The sequence below is a fragment of the Hemitrygon akajei genome, chromosome 4, assembly GCF_048418815.1.
Source record: "Hemitrygon akajei chromosome 4, sHemAka1.3, whole genome shotgun sequence".
NCBI classification, from domain to species: domain Eukaryota; kingdom Metazoa; phylum Chordata; class Chondrichthyes; order Myliobatiformes; family Dasyatidae; genus Hemitrygon; species Hemitrygon akajei.
The window spans coordinates 199,633,455-199,648,582 of NC_133127.1; the positions used below are offsets into that span (position 1 = coordinate 199,633,455).

Sequence of the window (15,128 nt, forward strand, 5' to 3'; positions counted from 1 at the left end):
TCTTAAATGTTCTTCATGTATCTGCCTCTATCACCACCCGAGGTAGTCCTGTCCACACACCGTGTAGAAAACCTGCCTCTGACATTTTCCCTCGGAATACCTGGTTATGACCCCTTGTATTAGCCATTTGCACCCTGGGAAGAAGTCCCTAACTGCCCACTATGTACACCATCTTGTATACCTCAATCAAGTCACATCTTCCTCCTTCAGTGCAATTTTGGTCATCTCTATTAGAGGAAGGATGAGGTAGCTCTGGAGAGGAGCTGTTAGATACAAGAGGTTGGAGGACAAGCTGGGCTGTGTAAGTCTGCGACAGCACTAGCTTGTGAAAGAAGAACTGCTGCATCTAGTACTTATGGAGATATGGCTCTAGGGTAACATCCCATGCACCATCGATCTACAAGCCATGCCACTCAGGGGCCTGGTCCATATTAACTTATTTCCTGCTATCATAACTATGCTGTGTGCTGTGTGTGGACAGCACGTACTGCTTTGCACCTTGACCCCAGAGGAAGGCAGTTTTATTTAGTTGTGTTCATGTACATGGTTGAATGACACCTAAATGCGAACTTGAACATGAAAATCCTGCATTGTTTTCTCTTGTCAAAGCTGAGGAGAATCTGATACAGGTTTGTAAGAGTAGTTTGTCATTTTCCCATGATAAAATATCAAATACCAAAGGAGAGAGCTTTAAGGAGAGAAGGGGGAAGGGGAAGCTTAATAGTGGTCAAGATAGTACCTGCTTACAACGCTCCTATGGTCAACGCCTTCTGGATAGATAAAATTATTTATTTCACTTCTTTTACGTCTTTTACATCTGTTACTTGTTTTGAATGTGTTTCTGAACTGATTTGCAGTATGGAGATTGTTAGGGTGATCCAGCGTTTTGCTGTCTCAAAAAGGATTCCAGGTGGCAGTGAGCCTTGAGACGAGGAAGCTGTGGGACAGGAAGCGAACCGATATTTGACTCCATTTCACCAACTAAAGCTTCCATTGTTCATCAATTAAAGCAACGAGGGAGACTGAAACATTGAGGGGAATGCAGAAGGGGAGTGCCAGCCGCCTACCTTTTGATCACTGTTGGGATCGCTCTGCTGCCAAAGAGAGACTGTGTGACCTGCTACTCTGACCAGAAAATGTAACCGAGGCTTTCTGCATATTGGATACGTATTTGGACAATGGACATTTTTCCCCCAGCCTTATAAGTTTAAAAAAAAATTCTGTATTTTCACTGGTTCTTTCTTGTTTTTTTTGTGCGGTGGTAGGGGGATTTTTGAAGCTGATATTCTTGCGGTGTTTTGTGCTGGGGAGGGGGCTTTTTCTTGGTTTTGTGATTATCTGGAGAAGAATCTCAGAGTTGTATACTTTGATAATAAATGAGCCTTTGATTCCTTTAAGATGAGTGTGATGATTACTACTAGGGGAAGTGGTGGAAGCAAACGAATTCATGACACTTAAAAAGCTTTTAGAAGGCACACATGAATATGCAAGGAAGAGGTAAGGTGATACACCAGTAGGCTTAGCTTAATTCAGCATCATGGTTGGCAGAGCTCGAGCCTGGGCCTGTTCCTGTGTTGAGTTCAGGTTTACTGTCATTCAACTGTATACCGTAAAACGAAACGATGTTTCTCAGGCAGCAAGGTGAAAAGTAGTACATTGTTACAAATATTAACAATAATATCAACAGATACAAATATTTTATAGACGTATAAGCTGACAAAGTATATACAACATCTAGTTAAATATACAACAGCATTCCTATTACTGGAGCTGTTATAAATAATGTGTACTGGGTGTTCACAAGTCTTTCAGCCTGGGGGAAGCAGCTATTACCCTGCCTAACAGTCCTATAGTGTGGTACCTTCTGCCCGAGGTTAAAGAGATAGTAGGACTGATAGGAGGGGTCTTTAATGATGCTGAGAACTCTGCAAACGCTGCGCTTCTGGTATATGTCCTGGAATGGGGGTGGGGGAGACCTCAGCAGTCGTCAATCTGTTCTAGGGTCTCATGGTCAGATGCTTTGCAATTCAATACACATGGTAATACAGATGGTAAGGACACTCAATGGTGCTCCAGTCAAATGTGGTTAGAATGGGGGCAGGGAACCTCACTCACCTTAATCTCCTCAGGAAACTTAGGCGTAGTGCCTTTCTTCACTGAAGAGATGGTGTTAGGGACCAGATGAGATCATCTGATGTGTACACCAAGACGATTGGTGCTCATGACACTTTCTACAGAGGAGCTATTGATATGCAGTCAGGAGTGGTCAAGCAGCATTTTCCTGAAGTCCACAATTACCTCTAGTCCTGCAACTCAAGTTGTGTTCACACCAGTCCACAAGCTGCTTTACCTCCTCTCTGCATGCACTCAATGTTGCTGAAGAGGTCAATCACTATTGTGTCATCCAAAGACTTAATGTGGTTAAAGCTGGATCTAGCAGTACAGTCATGCATCAGCAGTGTGAACAGCAGCGGTCTGTGCATGCAGCCTTGGGTGTGCCATTGCTCAGCTTGAGAGCTAGAGATATCGTTTGAGATCTCTCTGGCAAGAAGTTCAGATCCAGTTATAGAGGGAGGTGTTGAAACCCAATAAGGACATTTACCCACCATCTTTGAGGAATGATTGTATTGAAGTCAATAAACACTATACATAGGTAGGAGGCACCATTCTCTTATATCGTTCTATGTTCAATCAACACCAGTTAGCAGCTTGTGCTCACTAAATGTACCGAGGCTAAAGCTGGCCCCATGAAGGCAGGAAATAAGTAGAGCACTGACTGGGGTGGGGGGAGGAAGCAGGAAGTGAGGACAGCACTGCACTGATGGGGAGGGGGTAAGGAAGACACTTCCAGAAAGGGGCAGCACTGGTAGATGCTTACAGATTGACTCTAATCTTGCACTGGGCTCACCTCATTCAAACTGGTGTATTCCACAATCTCAGTACACAAGTTGCTGCATTTGATGGTGCCCAGGTTCTGCTGGTTACTCTTCCTGTTACAGGCATCTTTGTACAGCATGTAAGGAGTTCCCGTCTCTGTCTGAGACTCAATTATAGCATACCACAGCTGCTGTGCCTTCACCACCTTGCGTGCACGGCCCTCTTTCTCATATCTGTGGGGAAGAGACAAGAGGACTACAGGTGAAGCAGTTTGGTCAGAGTGAGGTGGTAAGTAAAGGGATGTGGAGACAGAAGATTACATCAAAATTAAAGGGATGGCTGAAAAACAGCAGCTCATTGCTGAGATGTACTTCCCATCCAGCTTGATTTAACAATTTCAGCCACAATGTCAAAGTTGTGCCAGGCAAACAAGCAAGAGTGACTAACAGTGACCATCTGAGCCAATCAGCAATGTATCTTTATCAGAATATACAGTAAAAACCTTTATCCTTCAAAGAATGTCACAATGATTGTCTGATCTTTATCACATTATGATTTGTGGGAGGAAGGGCTTCCTTACCTTTCATAGAGGGCCTCGAACTCCTCTCCCCAAACTTCATCCAAGCCCGGGCAGTCATGGGGACACATTAAGGACCAGTCCTGCAAAATCAGGGAACAATGAGCAAACAGGCAAAGGCTTCACTTCAGTCAGGCAGTTTGGCTCATTAACCAAAGACTTCATCCTACTCGTACAAGGCATTTCACCCACTGGGATTCTGTCACAGTGCTATACCAGCACAGATCAGTTTAATATTAAGAGACAACTGCAGCAGCACTGTGGGACAAGCACAAATGCTTGAGCTTAAGCAGCATTCGAAATTTGGACTATTGCCCAGAATGCAACATCCAATTGCGTTCTGATGGAAGGACCTCAGACCAAATTGTTGGCTCTATATTCCTCTCCATAGATGCTGCCTGACCTGCAGAGTTCCTCCAGCATTTTGCAAGTGTTATGACTGGGAGGTTTGCACTGCTGGTGGGGTCCCTCCAAGTGTTAAATTCTTATTTCCTTTCCCAGGTCTGACAAATCCAGGTACTATTGGAACAGAAGGGGAATTTGCCCCAGTGCCTTAATGATAAAAATCAATGAACTACTAAATGACATGCATAATTTTAAGATAATTAAAGGTACAAGGGGATGTCAGAGGTACACAGAGGCTGGTGGCAGAGGCAGATACATTAAGGTCATTTATGAGAATCTTAGATAAGCACAAGGATGACAGAAAAATGGAGGGCTATGTAGAGGTGAAGGGTTAGATTGATCTTAAGAGAATTTATAATATTGACACAATATCATGGGTCAGAGGGCCTGTACTGGCACTAGGGCAAAATTCATTGTTTTGCAATCTATAATAAAAACTATAAATTGTGTGTGTGTGTGTGGTGCAAAAAGAGGGGAAAAGTGAGGTAGCGTCCATGGGCTCATTATCTATTCAGAAATCTTATGGCAGAGGGGAAGAAGCTGGTCATAAAACGTTGAGCATGCGACTTCATGCTCCTGAACCTCCTTGCCCTCGTCAGCAGAAAAGTGCTTGATCAATTGCAAAGTATTAAGCCAAGTCAAATCAAAGAGATGCTTAAGGAAATGAGTCTCTCCATAGGTCACCTTATCTTATGTAAATCAGTACCAACAACCATTGTGTTACTCGATTCAGGAGTCAGATTTTGTTCCTTTTCCCAAATTCTCTTGAGTCAGGACACTCACTTGGTTGTTCTCCACTCGCCTCATGAAGAGGTCTGGTATCCAAAGGGCATAGAAGAGGTCTCGAGCTCGCTGCTCCTCCTTGCCTGTGTTCTTCTTCAGATCCAGAAAGTCAAAAACATCCATGTGCCAGGGCTCCAGGTAGATGGCAAAGGCACCTGGGCGCTGCAGAGGGCACAGAATTCAGATTAGACAGATGGCTTGCAGCACAACTTGCTGGGGAGTGCAGTGGGAAGAATACAAGACACTAAAGCCAAAGTTGATCAGGTACAGTTCAGAGTGGTCATCTCACAGATCTAACTGTAGACATTTCAAAGTACACACATGCATTTTGGAAACAAGCTCTCTTCCAAACAGAACTTTGATTTTAAATAAACCCAATGACTTTGTCTCCATAGCCATTTGTGGCAATGAATTCCAGATTCACCACCCTCTAGATAATGAAATTCCTATCTTCGTTCTAAAAGGGTGTCCTTTTTCTGGAAACATCTTTAGCAAGGCCTTTGACAAAGTTCTACATGGAAGGTTAGTTAAGAAGGTTCAGTCGTTAGGTATTAATGCTGGAGTAATAAAATGGATTCAACAGTGGCTAGATGGGAGATGCCAGAGAGTAGTGGTGGATAATTGTTTATCGGGATGGAGGCCGGTGACTAGCGGGGTGCCTCAGGGATCTGTTTTGGGCCCAATGTTGTTTGTAATATACATAAATGATCTGGATGATGGGGTTGTAAATTGGATTAGTAAGTATGCCGATGATACTAAGGTAGGAGGTGTTGTGGATAATGAGGTGGGTTTTCAAAGCTTGCAGGGAGATTTATGCCGGTTAGAAGAATGGGCTGAACGTTGGCAGATGGAGTTTAATGCTGAGAAGTGTGAGGTTCTACATTTTGGCAGGAATAATCCATATAGAACATACAGGGTAAATGGTAGGGCTTTGAGGAATGCAGTGGAACAGAGAGATCTAGGAATAACAGTGCATAGTTCCCTGAAGGTGGAGTCTCATGTAGATAGGGTGGTGAAGAAGGCTTTTGGAACACTGGCCTTTATAAATCAGAGCATTGAGTACAGAAGTTGGGATGTAATGTTAAAATTGTACAAGGCATTGGTAAGGCCAAATTTGGAATATTGTGTACAGTTCTGGTCACCGAATTATAGGAAAGATATCAATAAATTAGAGAGAGTGCAGAGACGATTTACTAGGACGTTACCTGGGTTTCAGCACTTAAGTTACAGAGAAAGGTTGAACAAGTTAGGTCTCTATTCATTGGAGCGTAGAAGGTTGAGGGGGATTTGATCGAGGTATTTAAAATTTTGAGAGGGGTAGATAGAGTTGACGTGAATAGGCTGTTTCCATTGAGAGTAGGGGAGATTCAAACGAGAGGACATGATTTGAGAGTTAGGGGGCAAAAGTTTAAGGGAAACACGAGGGGGTATTTCTTTACTCAGAGAGTGATAGCTGTGTGGAATGAGCTTCCTGTAGAAGTAGTAGAGGCCAGTTCAGTTGTGTCATTTAAGGTAAAATTGGATAGGTATATGGACAGGAAAGGAGTGGAGGGTTATGGGCTGAGTGCGGGTAGGTGGGACTAGGTGAGATTAAGAGTTCGGCATGGACTAGGAGGGCCGGAATGGCCTGTTTCCGTGCTGTGATTGTTATATGGTTATCTACTGTCCAGGCCTTTCAGAATTCAGTAGGTCTCAATGAGATCCCCACTCATTCTTCTAAACGCCAGTGAGTACAGGACGACAGCTATCAATCCCTCATGTGTTAATTTCTTCATTCCTGGGACCTTTGCACCCTCTCCAATCTGTGGAATTCATTACTACAGACTACTGTGGAGGCAGAGTCATAGGATATATTTAAAACGGAGGTTGGTACGTTCATGGTTAGTCAGGGCATCGAAGGTTAGAAGCAGAAAAATGAGATCAAGAGGGAAATAAGCCATGATGGAATGGCAAACCAGATTTGACGGGCCAAACGGTTTAATTTTGTTCCTATGTCTCATGTTCTTTTATATTCTAGACCTCTTGAAATGAGTGCTAACATTGCATTAGCCTTCCTTTCTACTAATTCAACTTGCAAGCTGATCTTCAAGGAAACCTGCACTAGGTCTCCCAAGCTCCCTTATACCTCCAAATTCTGAATTACTCTGAGATCAGAGACATAACCCATAATCCAGCTACATCATTCTGCTGAACCAGGCACATCAACACTTACCTTGTTCCCTCCCTGGTCCACGTAACGTGCAGTGTTGTTGTAAACCCGCAACATTGGTACAAGGCCATTGCTACTTCCATTGGTCTGAAATGACAAGGAGTCATTAAGGGTCACCCAGAACCATAGGTCAAGCTTCAACTTTAATACTCATTCAATCAAGCTCCTGTTATCATTCAACTCATTTCCAAGTCACTGAATATCACTTGGAGTACATTTAAGTCAATCATCCAGAAATGGAAAGAATATGGCACAGCTGTAAACCTGCCTAGAATAGGCCATCCTCAAAAACTGAATAACTGCACTAGAAGGGGACTCGTGAGGAAGGCCGCTAAGAGACCTATGACAACTCTGGAGGAGTTACAAGCTTCAGTGGCTGAGATGGGAGAGTGGTGAAGAGAAAGCCATTGATGACAAAACTCACATGAAATCTCGGCTAAAGTTCGTCAGATGGAATGTGGGAGACTCTTAAGTCAGTTGGAAGAAGGTTCTATGATCTGTGGATACCAAAATTGAGCTTTATGGCCATCAGACTAAATGTGCTGTTTGGCATAAGCCAAGCACATCAAAAACACACCATCCCTACCATGAAGCATGGTGGTGGCTGCATCATGCTGTGGGGATGCTTCACTGCAGCAGCCCCTGGAAGGCTTGTGAAGGGAGAGGCTAAAATGAATACAGCAAAATACAGGGAAACCCTGGAGGAAAACCTGATGCTGTCTGCAAGAGAACTGCAACTTGGGAGAAGATTTTCCAGCAAGACAATGGCCCCAAGCATAAAGCCAAAGCTACACAGGAACGACTAAAATACAAAGTTAATGTCCTGGAGCGGCCAAGTGAGAGTCCAGATCTCAATCCAGTTGAGAATTTGTGGTTGGACTTGAAAAGGACTGTTCCCTTACGATCCCCATGCAATCTGACAACAGTTCTGCAAAGAAGAATGGGCGGAAAAATTCACAATTTCCAGATGTGCAAAGCTGATACAGACCTATTCACACAGTCTCAAGGGTTTAATTGCTGCCAAAGGTGCATCTACTAAATACTGACTTGAAGGGGGCAAGTAATTCTGCAATTATTTTGTTTAATAATTGTAATACATTTAGACAAAATTGTAGAAAATTAATTTCACTTTGACACAAGAGTCTTTTCTGTTGATCAGTGTCAAAAAAGCCAAATTAAATGACAAATCTTAGCATCTTGCGATTATAAAAAATGTAGTAATAGACGAACAACTACACCTTCGGATGGACCCATATGGTTTGCAGTGACAGGAGCATTAACATGCACTTGCTGGAGCATGTAAAAAATGAAAACTGGTGACAAGCCCCGACTTGCCAGCTGAGGGTCGATGCTTTCCACGCAGGGCAGTGGGTATATGGAACAAGCTGGTACAGACAGGTACAATAAAGCCATTCGAGCAGATAGGAAGTTTAGAGTGATATAGAATAGATCAGACAACTTGGTTGTCACAGGCAAGTTAGGCCATGGGGCCTGTTTCCAAGCTGTACAGGTCTATGGCATCTTAGAAAGGAGGCATATGAAAAGAATCCTAGGGCCTGAAGCCCAACTAGGAAATGAAGGGATTAGAACTAGGGCCACATGTAGTATGCATAGGGAATGAACTGTCAGAGAAAGTGGAGAATTTGGGAGAAGTTCATGGATAGGTAATGTTTAGAAGAATATAGCCCAAATGTGGCTAGCTTCTATGGGCATCTTGTTGGCATGGACTAGTTGGGCTGAAGGGCTGTTTCTGTGCTGTATGATTTATAATGTAAAGGAAGCCAAAGCTGGAGTGTTGAGTAATTTTATAGGATGCCTAGATGTCTGTGAATCCTCTGGAGAAGTTGGAAGCCCAACGTTTGAAAGACCACTGGAGGTTGGAGGCCCAGAGGTGGCCCATCCCAGATTGAGGGGGGAGAATGATGAGAATGGGATGGAAAAAGGGGCTTGTTTTGTTATTGTTTTGTCACCTTGATGTTATATGTTCCAAGTAGTCCTGCTGAGCATTGTGGGCACATTATGTTACCGTTGGAATGTGCGGTGATATTTATGGGCTGCCCCCAGCATATCCTTTGGTTGTGTTGGCTGTCAACACAAATGACACATTTTGCTATGTTTCAATGTACACATGATAAATAAATGAACCTGAATTATGCAAACATTGGTTGAGAGACAAGCTTTTGTGTTCATCCCCAGCATTGTTGCTTAATAGACTCTCTAGTTCTAGGGAAACATGGATTTGAAGGTACTGATAGTCTTGGTCTAGGAGAGCAGTTCTGCCTCCAAGGGACCTCGATGGGTGGATTTACACAAATCCAACTCTTCATAATACTCACGCCTGCGATGTAGCTTCCTGTAGCTCGGATGCAGCTCACGGCAACACCAATGCCCCCAGCGGATTTGGAAATCAGAGCACACTGCTTCAGGGTGTCATAAATTCCTTCAATGCTGTCATCCCTCATGGAAAGCAGGAAACAGCTACAAGTCAAGCAGAAGGATAAGCAATGAGTTTCAACAGTCTGGTGACTTGACAGGTGTGCATAAGAAGCATTGATAGATCGGTCACAGGATGAAAATGCTAATATGGGGGGGGGGGGGGCAGCATAATTTTAAGGCAATTGGAAGCAAGCATGGAGGGATTGAGAGGCAGCTTTTTTAATGGTGCATGGGATGGTTGTGAAGGCAGATACATTAGGGACATTTAAGAAACAGATACTGTAGGCACATTTAGAGATGTAGCATGGAACAGGCCTTTCTGGCATAACAAACCACACTGCCAGCAGCCCACCTATTTAACCCTGCCTAATGGCAGGACAATTTACAATGACCAATTAACTGCCCCTAACATATTTACATAAGTATGGAATCCAATTCTGTACACAATACACTGGATTTATTAGTTATTTATGGAGACATACAGCGTGGTAACAGGCCCTTCCAGCCCAGTGAGCCTACTCTGTCGAATTACACCCATGTGATCAACTAGCCTACTGTTCCATTCTTTGGACTATGGGAAGAAACCCATATAGTCATGGGGAGAAGATACAAACTTATTAGAAATGATGCCAGAATTGAACTCCAGACTCCCAAAGCCCACACTGCAATAGTGCCGCTCTAGCTACTATGCTACCATGGCACCCTATGGATGAAAGAAAAATGGAGGACTACGCAGGAGGGAAGGGTTAGATTGATACTGGAGCAAGTCAAAACATCGGAACAACATTGTAGGCTAAAGGGCCTGGTACTGTTCTGTTTTAATGTAACTCCAGACAGTAGCTGAGTCTTGTGTGATTGAGAGGAAATTTCAAAGAGTGAATGTTGGGGAAAGCTGCAGAGGGAGGCCTTCTTCAATAGTGACAATGATAATGAGATCAAAAGTACTTCTGGGAAGGTGGAATTGATGGCGGAGATGAGTGCTCAAGCCTTGGAACCAAGGAGCAGGTACCTGGAGAGTTGGGGCCTGTTGGTGCCAGCATTGAACAAGGTGGGTGAGGCATGAGTGAACCACCTTTCCGACAGCAGGTTGTAAGTTTCAATGGCAGCATCAATGTCACCCTTGTGGATTCCAACGGAGACCCTCATCAGCATATGCTGGGGCCGTTCAGCCACTAGAAAACAACAGTACATATCAAACATGGACCAACATACCAATATACAAAGGAGGAGGAACAAAAGGTCTTTCAACACTAATCTGCTTTACCATTGAAGATACAGCCAATTGCATTGTAAGTTCATTGGTTATTCGATATGCATCTACTACTGCCTTAACATATAAATATTTTCTTCCTCACAGAAAGAAACAAAGTTTGAAAGGCTCATCTGTGAAAATACTTCACTGCATCTGCCTTGAACCTCTAAATCTGGATTGACCAACAAAAGCAAATTATCTTCTCCATTCTGTCCCTCTAGGGATCTGATGCTTCAATCAAGATCTCTCATCTCTAAATTCCAGTGAATACAAACATATCCTGCCCAGCTTTTCCTCATACAACAACCTACCATTTCAGGTATTAGTCCAATTAACTGCCCCCAACACCGCTACATCATTCTTTAAAGAAAACAATTCTGTACTCAAAACTGAATGTTTATAATTTATGTATTTGTTTAGAAATACAACACTAACAGGCCCTGTGGTCCAATAAGCCCAGGTTGCCCAATTGCACCCATGTAACTAATAAACCTAATAATCCTAACCTGTACATCGTTGGAATGTGGGAGGAAATTGGAACACTCAGGAGGCCCACTCTGTCAGAGGGAGAACACACAAGCTCCCTACAGACAGTGGCAGGTCACTGGCACCGTAATAGCATTATGCTAATTGCTACACTAGCTGCTGCCCACTAATGCCCTACATAACTGAAGCACCACCTCCCAGCTTTTGTATTCAATTTCCCTTGCAGTGGAACAGCTTGTCAACATCCTTCATAACCATGTAGCTAATGATTCTTGTTTACTTATTCCTGCCAATCTAGAATGGTTTTCTTTTCCCCCATGTTAATGATTTTTAACCATTCATTTAAAAGCCTTACATGCCTTTATAGCCTCACATGACCTCATTTCCCATTTTCCAACTTTGTGTCATCAGCCAACTTAGCAATTGTACCATCAGTGGCTTCACCCGGATCATTTACCAAAACTGTAAAACTCAAGAGACTGGCCCAGATCCCTGTGACACACCATTAATTATATCAGGGTGGCCAGTTAAAAAAAAACATTTATGCCTACTGTTCCTTGTAAAAAGGCAAATGCTTTTCCACAAAAATCAAATGGGCCAAAAACATACCCACCCTGTTCATGGACTGTTTGTCCCACTCCCATCAGGGAGGAGGCTACATCGTATTCACACCATGACCACCAGACTCAGTTCCTTTCCCCAAGCAGTGAAGCTGATCAACACCTCCACCCACTAACCCACATCCCTAACCACCATTACTTTATCATTCCCTTTCACAGTCACTTGATGTAGACACTCCTGTACCATTCTGTATACGTACAATCTATTCTTATGTATTTATATTTGTTTTTTATGCTGCATCAGATCTGGAGGAACAATTATTTCATTCTCCTTTACACATGCACTGGAAATGACATGCAGAATTATTCCACAACATTGTCATGCTTTATGCTCCCCGATAACCTTTGATGTGACACTTTGTCGAACACCATCTGGAAATCTTACAACTGGCTCCTTTTTCTCTTCCCAGGTTATCAGCTTTAATATCATTGGCATATATTGTGAAATTTGTTACTTTGCAGCAACAGTACATTGTAATACTTAACAAAAGCTATAAATTATAAACCATGTTACAATAAGTATATATAAAAAATAAACAGGTAGTGTAAAAAAGTGAAGTAGTGTTCATGTCCATTCAGAAATCTGATGGCAGAGGGGAAGAAGCTGTTCCTGTCTTCAAAGAACAGTGATCAAACAAAATTTTCCTTTTTGTAAATAAGTGGAAGGGTGGGTTCATAAGTTTGCAGATGACATCAAGTTTGGTAGAGTTGTGGATAGTGTAAAAGGTTGTCAACGGGACATTGACAGGATGCAGAGCTGGGCAGAATGTTCAATCCAGAAAAATGTGAAGTGCTTCTCTTTGGAAAGCCAAATTTGAAGGCAAAATATAGAGTTAATGGCAGGAATTTTAACAGCATGGAGGAACATAGCCATCTTGGGGTTCATAGATCACTGAAAGTTGCAGCACAAGTTGATAGGGTGGTTGAGATGTATGCTGTGTTGGCCTTCATTAGTAAGGAGATTGAGTTAAAGACTAGAGGGGTTATAATGTTGCAGATCTATAAAACCCTGGTTAGACCACACTTGAAATATTGTGTTCAGTTCTGGTTGTCTCATTTTAGGAATGATGTAGAAGCTTTAGAGAGGGTACAGAGGAAATTTACCAGGATGCTGCCTGAATTAGAAAGCATCACGGGGAAGGAGGATCTGTACTGTGCTTTTCTATGTTAAACAATATTTACTTTCCATTACCTTAAACTAGTGGTCGCCAACCTTTTTAAGCCCAAGATCCCCTACCTCGGCCTTACTGAAAGTCAAGATCAACCTACTAAATTGTTTAGACACATGCATGCGCACCGGGCAGAAGGGACCGGAAGTGGAACCCCGCAGCCCCAGAAGAAGTCTATCTTTGCAGGCGGCTTTCCATAGCAGGAGTGTTGCTATGTTACCATTATCTTAATTGGTATTACTTGTTTTTATAATGCTCACATTACAACAACTTTAATTCTATGCTTCACTATTTAACTTTATTTCAACACGAAAAATAAATGAATAAAAATTGACTGTTGCACTCAGTGTGATGACTGGGGCTGAATACTTTCTGCTAGTTTGCTGAAATTTGGCTCATAACTACAGACTGCCAGTCTGAGACAGTCCATGAGGTGTCTGTCAGTAAGGTAGCTCCTGTACTTAGATTTAATCATTTTCATCTTTTGCAGCACAGCGCCCTCGCAAACCTCCTGACAGACTGAATATTTGAATGGACAGTTTCCTTTGTTAGACTGAATGTTGAACCTGTCACATTTTTCAGGTGTTTTGTATTGGTAAAGTGTTACTAAGACACTAGTATAAGTTTCAGAGGCACGCAAGCTAGTGACACCACTGGTTTTTGTTTCCCAGTTCTTTTACATTTGGGGACTGTTGGAATTTAAAGGGGGAGAAGTGTTGTAATGTGAGCATTATCAGACATCCCACCCTGCAAAAACTCACTTCAGGGAGGTAGCACCTTCAATTTGCGGAAGACTCCCGGGAGAGGTGGAACGTTTGCAATCGAGTAGCTCCTTAGCAGCTAGCCAGCTAGTTTACATAACGTTAGCTATGATAATGAACAAATGACACCTGTTACACTCACCTCAACATGTCTTTTACATTTTAACCCACCACGGGCAATGGAAAAGTCACTGTTGCAATCAGTGCAGCAAGCAACACTGTCATTATTTTTGACCCCTATTAAGCAGGGGGACACTTCAGTGCAGTCTGGGGTGAAGTAAGTTTTATTTTTTTTTTCTTGGAACACACTTCCATGGTGTTCTCTCTCTCTCTCTCTCTAAAATATCGATTTCCAGGATATTGTATATAATTTGTGGGCATCAGGGAGCCGCCGTCAATATGCCAGAGACTCCCGGAACTTCCAGGAGAGGTGGGATGTCTACATTGTTACGTACCCCGTAACTGGGTCACTTACCAGCAAAGATAGAGAAGTCCGTTGAAGTCTGATGGTACTATTGTTAACAGTATTTATTGATAAAAATACACAAAAATAATATCAATGCAAACATACAGATAATATACGTCGTCAATACTAAATCTAAAAGCGCGGGTATAATAATAATCAACAAGAAATAGCTCTATCGTTGTCTAGGGGATAAATGTATTGTCCGATGGAAATATAAAAGTCACTCAAGTTCATTCAGGCTGCAGCTTTTGGTTGGGGAGAGAGAGAGAGACGATTTTTTAGAACTTGCCCGTTTTTCCTTTTTATGATGTCGATCCGAAATGTCGTTGGGGCTGGTTTCTCCTTTTTAGCTAAAGCCGTTCTTCCGTGGTGAGGCCCACCAATTCCGAGGCAAATGGAAAAGGACGCACGTGGGCTTTCCACCACGTGCTGCCACGCTGTCACGGGATTTCTAGCGTTTCTCCTGGTGCGTCTGAGGGGTTGTTCCCCAGACCCTCTTTTATCCTTACTCACGGGGTCTCAGATGTCAATCAGGTTGGGGAGGATGCCATCCCCCAACCAGCCCACGTTGCTCATTCCTTGAGGGCTTCGATGAATAGCACAGTGCTCAATACACAATTCCATCTCCAAGAGACAATGGCCGTTTCCCGTGGCTTTGTATCACTGAGGGGCCAGGACATTCCAAACCCCTTGTGGATTCTGCGTGTCTTTCTCTCATTTCCTGGGTCTCCTGACCTGAATTAATAGCGATCTTGTGATTCTCAAAAAGGAGGGGGCTACTTTGTACCCTTCAGCCCCTCAGAGTGGGGCACAGGCGTAACACCCAGAGTCTTACAGGATTTTAGAATCCAACACAATACAAAAGTTTTTTTCCACTACAGAGTAATACAGTTATACATTCAATTCAGCATCTAGATAGTTACCGATTACATTGTCACTGCCTTTAATATCTTAACATCTTGTACCTTACTAAAGTCTTGTAGCATCAGACTCCAATTTAATAACCACCTATTTTTATTTCTTATTTTCTTTAGCAAACAAAAACTAAAGGGTTGTGATCTTAGCTTACAGGTATACTACAAAAGTT

The 15,128-nt window shown here is 42.8% G+C and overlaps 1 protein-coding gene across 2 annotated transcripts in view; it reads right to left on the reverse strand.

Moving 5' to 3' along the window:
* The window catches only part of rrm1 (ribonucleotide reductase M1 polypeptide), a 52,571-nt gene that overhangs the window by 18,372 nt on the left and 19,071 nt on the right, over positions 1–15,128 (reverse strand). For both annotated transcript variants that reach the window (XM_073044420.1, XM_073044419.1), the window contains 6 exons: positions 10,297–10,459; positions 9,188–9,329; positions 6,855–6,938; positions 4,643–4,804; positions 3,458–3,537; positions 2,909–3,110 (listed from right to left, as the gene is read on the reverse strand). In XM_073044420.1, coding sequence (XP_072900521.1) covers positions 2,909–3,110; positions 3,458–3,537; positions 4,643–4,804; positions 6,855–6,938; positions 9,188–9,329; positions 10,297–10,459 — 833 coding nt within the window. The remainder of the gene's footprint in view (positions 1–2,908; positions 3,111–3,457; positions 3,538–4,642; positions 4,805–6,854; positions 6,939–9,187; positions 9,330–10,296; positions 10,460–15,128) is intronic.